The sequence below is a fragment of the Petromyzon marinus genome, chromosome 55 (genome assembly GCF_048934315.1).
Source record: "Petromyzon marinus isolate PM22_M1 ecotype Great Lakes invasive population chromosome 55, UKy_Petmar_22M1.pri1.0, whole genome shotgun sequence".
In the NCBI taxonomy this organism is placed as follows: domain Eukaryota; kingdom Metazoa; phylum Chordata; class Hyperoartia; order Petromyzontiformes; family Petromyzontidae; genus Petromyzon; species Petromyzon marinus.
The window spans coordinates 13,761,677-13,767,896 of record NC_133721.1 but is presented as its reverse complement, the minus strand read 5'-3'; the positions used below and the strand labels follow the sequence as shown (position 1 = coordinate 13,767,896).

The window sequence follows — 6,220 nt, the reverse complement described above, 5'->3', positions numbered from 1 at the left end:
TTACACCCAGCACTTAACACACACGCACACTTAAACCCAGCACTTAACACACACGCACGCTTACACCCAGCACTTAACACACACGCACACTTACACCCAGCACTTAACACACACTTACACCCAGCACTTAACACACACACACGCTTACACTGTTGTATATGAGCCTTTTCAAAAAATGATATTAACAATAATATTTGCGTTATATATAATATTTATTTTTTAACAAACGAAAAAAATAATCAATAAAACCCGTAAGCCAGGCACACGAAAAACCAGATGTCGGTCATAAACAGGCCATTAATAAATAAAGAAATAATAAAACTCTCGAGGCGAGGATGTTAGCAGCTATCTGCGAAGATCTCCAGATGAACAAGAGTTTGATGTGCCCTAAGGGAGGTCAAGCAGAGGGAAGCCCTCCCGCAAGCCAGAAATGAGGACGCCCACAGGTTAAACCATTTTTTTTTTTAAAAAACAACGGTTAAAATTTAAAATGCAATAACAAGAATAAGCTAAAGTTAGCGGTCCTCGCGCTCACTCCAATTAAGACCAGGCCACCAGATACATCAGTGAATTATTATCCAATAATTAATTCGCTATCAAATGATTTTCACCTTTAATACTTTGACTGTTAAAACAAAGCTTGGAGACAAAATACAGAGTCACATCAAAGGTTTTCGAGAAGGAATGAGGCGAACGGGCAAACTTACGAAAGAGTTTAAACAATATCCCAAGCAACCCCGACCACCTTTGTCTCTCCCGAAGAGCGCGAGAGAGGAATTTCACGCCAGGGCAAACAGATCGTTATCGCAGGAGCCATCTGTACACACACACGAACTCACACACACAGACCCCGCCCCCCCCCCTTTTCCACTGCGCAGAGAGAATTGTCTTTGAATATAACGGTCAGCCGCATTTTAAAAAAAAAGAGTGAAGTTAAGTCAAGAGTCAAGACAGATCAGCGAGTCAAGACGTCCACAGGACGAGCAGTCGCATGGAGCGGCTGGCTCCGAGCCTCGCTGAGTAGCGAGGATCGCTGAGTCGCGATGTATCAACAAAAGTGAGTCATACAGCAGTGGAGGAAACCTGCTGTCAGCGAACCAGCACGGGCGCGTTCGCGCACTTCAACAGAGAGAGCACGTGCGACTCAACTCACTCAACTGAAGAAAAAGCTTGGCCAGCCGCCAACAAAGTATCAGCGAATCAGTGCTGAGAGCGCTCGAGCATCTCCACAAAGAAAGCACGCGCAACGTGGCTCAACCAGCAGCGGAAAAGCACGAGTAGCCGCCAACAACTTCAGCAAACCAGTGACCAAGCGCGTGCGACTTGAGTCATACAGCAGTGGAGGAAACCTGCTGTCAGAGAGCCGCCAACAACCTCAACAAAGAGAGCGCGTGCGACTCGGCTCACTCAGCAGAAGAAAAACTTGACCTGTCGCCCGCGAGCGCAGCGTCAGATACTACAGCAGCGGAAAGAGCGCGCACCGGCGCAGCTCATCCAGCAGTTGAGGAAACTGCGTCAGCGAATCAGCACGGGCGCGTTCGCGCATCGTCAAGGAGAAAGAGCGCGGCCAGCAACGCCAAGCAAGAGCGTGAAACAGCTCAGCCAGCAGTGGAGAGAAACTGCTGTCAGCGAACCAGCACGGGCGCGTTCGCGCATCTTCAAGGAGAAAGAGCGCGGCCAGCAACGCCAAGCAAGAGCGTGCAGCAGCTCAGCCAGCAGTGGAGAGAAACTGCTATCAGCGAACCAGCACGGGCGCGTTCGCGCATCTTCAAGGAGAGGGAGCGCGCGCCACCAGCGTGCCATCAGCACCAGCATCAGCACCAGCGCGTGCCAACAGCGCGCCACCAGCGTGCCACCAGCACCAGCGCGTGCCAACAGCGTGCCACCAGCGTGCTACAGCGCGCAACTTCGCGTCACCAGGGCTGAGAGGGAAGTGGCCCCGCACTCAACACCCATCGGCGCGACGACGGCGAGCGTCGTGCTGACTCATCCAGCCAGCGGTGGACAGAAACTGGCAGTCGTTCGTATGTTCCCCACACTCTCCCCCTCACTCCCCCATCGCTACACAACGAACAAACATTTTTTTGACAAGGAAATCAACCTAGGCGTTTGCTCAATGCAAAAAATCAACAACCCTCCCATCAAACATACAAGACTCATGATAACTGCGTCAACTATTAGCTGATAACGAAAAACATCGCCACTCATTGAGTTACGTTGATGAGGCAATCAGAATTATTTCAGTCGAACGCTTTAATTGCATAATCGTTGATGAATCAATGAACGAACATCGCCGTGGTACTGTGCTGACGATTTCAAGCATAGTAATTTCGCATATCAGAATGTGTTAAGGATTGGATACGAATCAAAGACCGAGTGTCGTGTTGTGTAATCATTCAAGAATACGAGTTTGCATATTATAAGGTTGATGGTATCATGTTAACGCTGTTGAAATTCCAACATCCCGAGATTGAGTTTTCATATTATCCAAAAATTAAAGTTAGCTAGAAAATAAAATTGATCAAAGCAGAAGGTTTGTGTGTGATTCTTCCTGAAATTCTGCATAATATTGTTCTGCGTATGAGATCTGAATCCTGGGGACCTATCATAAGCACACTATCACCACACATAATCCATAACACACATAATTCATAATGTTCAATCGAGAGTAATCGTATCCTTATCGATAATACGGAATTAAAGAGCAGAGTCGAATCGACTCTCTCTCATTCACGCTCACAACGCCTGCGTCACTGCATACGATTAATTGCGTTATTCCAATTCATAACACAATCCTCGTCACCGAGGCTCGACCTGATAATCCATAACGACCTGCATTATCATAACCACGCCCACTCGCATAAATTAATACGATTATCTCTCGAATCAGTATAATTTATGTGCATAATTACACTAATTAACGTAATTTCGGATAAATTATGCAAATTTCAAATTTCATTTAATTTGCATTATTTTCATCAATTTTCATAACACCTATATATACAACAACACCCAGCACTTATCACACACGCACACTTACACCCAGCACTTAACACACACGCACACTTACACCCAGCACTTAACACACACGCACGCTTACACCCAGCACTTAACACACACTTACACTGAGCACTTAACACACACGCACGCACGCTTACATCCAGCACTTAACACACACTTACACCCAGCACTTAACACACACGCAGGCTTACACCCAGCACTTAACACACACTTACACCCAGCACTTAACACACACGCACGCACGCTTACACCCAGCACTTAACACACACTTACACCCAACACTTAACACACACACACTTACACCCAGCACTTAACACACACGCACGCTTACACCCAGCACTTAACACACACTTACACCCAGCACTTAACACACACTTACACCCAGCACTTAACACACACGCACACTTACACCCAGCACTTAACACACACTTACACCCAGCACTTAACACACACTTACACCCAGCACTTAACACACACGCACGCTTACACCCAGCACTTAACACACACTTACACCCAGCACTTAACACACACGCACGCTTACACCCAGCACTCATCAGGGCTGTATGTGTGAGCTGTTTGAGCCCGCGCGGCGCTGTGTTCCGCGACCGCCGCGAGCGCCTCTGTCTCCCAACCTCGTCCTCCTTGGTCCCGCCCCAGAAGTTTGTTCCTCCCGCGTAGCTCGGTATGTTGAGCACCGCGATGCCCTGCAGACTCGGCAGCGGGATGTACTGCCCGTCACACTGCGCGACAAACACAATGGTAAGTGACATCCATCAGGCGCCCTTAAACGATACGTCTCAGAGCGCCGGGTATGGCTCGGCCATCGAACAAGGATGGTCACCGCATCGAGCGCTCTCAGATGCAATTATACGGCCGTCTGGAACGTTCTTCCTTCCGATATTAGGAAGCCACTGGGAGCCACGCAACTTTTAAATCATCTGGATTGAAAACTCATTACTTTAGAACTGCTTTTTTGTGTTTAGTTTGTTGTCCTTCCCCAGGTCACTGCTGCTAACTAAGACTATCCGGGTCTGTTGAGTTCTCACGACCGGTTAGACGAACTAAACTTGGAACTTGACGATTTCGAGTTAGGCTCGCTAAAAGCACTTGGCCCAACATTCTGTTGCATGTGACAATGCAGGAGGAGAGGGGAGCGGGAGTGCAGCGGTTAAGGCGTTGCACTAACGAACCTGGCGAGCCGAGTTCGAATTCCCGCTCACGCCCAACACCAGCGACCATTATCTGAACTGGTCCTGGGCCTCCCCTAGGTTGACTCAGCCTCAAATGAGTACCTGGTGCGATGCGTAAACATCGCCACTGGGTAGACAAAGGCGGCCGGGCGTGGTGCTGGCCACCCACCCCCTCGTGTGCCTTGCCGGCCTTCATAGGTGCTGCTCGCTAACAGCACTTGCCCCAACAGCCTGTTAAGGCTATACGGTGGTAGGGGATGGTGTCTTTGTCTTTGTTGTGAGGGGGTGTCCATCCCTCACCTCCAGGAGCACGCGCTGGTCCAGGTTCTTGAAGGACTGCTGCAGCAGCTCCTTGGTTCCGAGCACTCCGTACCACATGATGTTCTTGGTTCGACTCCTGAGCGGGGCAGGGCACACGTACGGGACACGTCACGGCACACGTACGGGACACGACCCACGGGGGAGCTTGCGGCGTCTCAAGTTTAAATGGCGAGCACATCGGGCATTCGCGCAAAGCTTAGCGAACGCAAGGCTGTCGCTGTGTTTGTAAATTTGTACGTTGAACTTCTGTCGCACAGTACGTAGCCAACCGTGCTAATTGGAGGCGCGCGGGAGGCAAGGACAACAGACTAAACACAAGAAGCAGTTCTAAAGAAATTAGTTTGTCAATCTAGATGATGTCAAAGTGGGTAGCCCCCAGTGGCTTCCTAATATCGGAAAAGTGTTCCGGACGGCCGCAGAAGCGCATCTGAAAGCGCCGCGTGATGCGGTGACCACCGTCTTTGTTCGATGGCTGAGCCGAAAGCTACTGCTGCTGCTGCGAGGATGAAGTTTCACACACGAATGAAGGTTGTTTTTCCCAATTCAATTATTCGTGATGAATTGTTCAAATTGGCCAAATGTGGACCGTGATGCCGGCACCCGGTGGGCTAGCTCCCTTTTAGAATGACGTCACGGGCCATCTCCAACGGCCGCTGTGCGGGGGACGGCGCGCGGTATGTTATTGTTTTAACTTTTGAACACGCTTGCGATATTAACCAGGGTGCACCGCGCGATTCCAACCGCAAACGTCCGAACACGAGCCGCGAACGTTCCGCCCGCTTGTAAAGTTGTACAGGCGTCGTGCATGGTCTCTTAACGGGCTGCTGGGCAAGTGTGAAACAGTGATGGAAAAAAGTATTTGATCCCCTGCTGATTTGTACGTTTGCCCACTGACAAAGAAATTATCAGTCTATAATTGTAATGGTAGGTTTATTTGGACAGTGAGAGACAGAATAACAACAACAAAATCCAGAAAATCGCATGTCAAAAATGTTATAAATTGATTTGCATTTTAATGAGGGAAATAAGTATTTGACCCCGCTGCAAAACATGACTTAGTACTTGGTGGCAAAACTCTTGTTGGCAATCACAGAGGTCAGACGTTGCTTGTAGTTGGCCACCAGGTTTGCACACATCTCAGGAGGGATTTTGTCCCACTCCTCTTTGCAGATCTTCTCCAAGTCATTAAGGTTTCGAGGCTGACGTTTGGCAACGTGAACCTTCAGCTCCCTCCACAGATTTTCTATGGGATTAAGGTCGGGAAACTGGCTAGGCCACTCCAGGACCTTAATGTGCTTCTTCTTGAGCCACTCATGAATCCTTGTAAAAAGGTTTCAGTTTTGTTGGCAGAAAAAAGGGGAAAAACCCTATTATTAATTAATGTTATCAGAGCCACGTGTTTGTTTGCATGTTTTTGCCACAAGTACTGTGCATGGTTAATGCAGACGTTATGCCTTGAGAAAGAGTATCGATGTGGTGTCTGAACATCTGAACACTTCCTGTTTTATTACCAGAAATGATCAAGCCTATTGTTATTCTTTCATCATTTTGGTAATTGGCAAAAATGTCCCATGGATTTGTTTTCTCTACGTGTTGGTGGTAGAGTAATGTCGTGGTTAGCACACTGCACTTCGAACCCGACAAGCCGAGTTCGATTCCCGCCCATGGCCAAAAACAGTGGCGAATAT

General features: G+C 48.6%; 1 protein-coding gene across 7 annotated transcripts in view; it reads right to left on the bottom strand.

Annotated features, from left to right (window-relative positions):
* The window catches only part of LOC116954547 (diacylglycerol kinase delta-like), a 118,830-nt gene that overhangs the window by 19,165 nt on the left and 93,445 nt on the right, over nucleotides 1–6,220 (bottom strand). For all 7 annotated transcript variants that reach the window (XR_012929661.1, XM_076052392.1, XM_076052390.1 and 4 more), the window contains 2 exons: nucleotides 4,512–4,608; nucleotides 3,654–3,761 (listed from right to left, as the gene is read on the bottom strand). Coding sequence is in view for 6 of the 7 variants with exons in the window: in XM_076052392.1 (XP_075908507.1) it covers nucleotides 3,654–3,761; nucleotides 4,512–4,608 (205 nt within the window). In the remaining variant the exon portion in view is untranslated. The remainder of the gene's footprint in view (nucleotides 1–3,653; nucleotides 3,762–4,511; nucleotides 4,609–6,220) is intronic.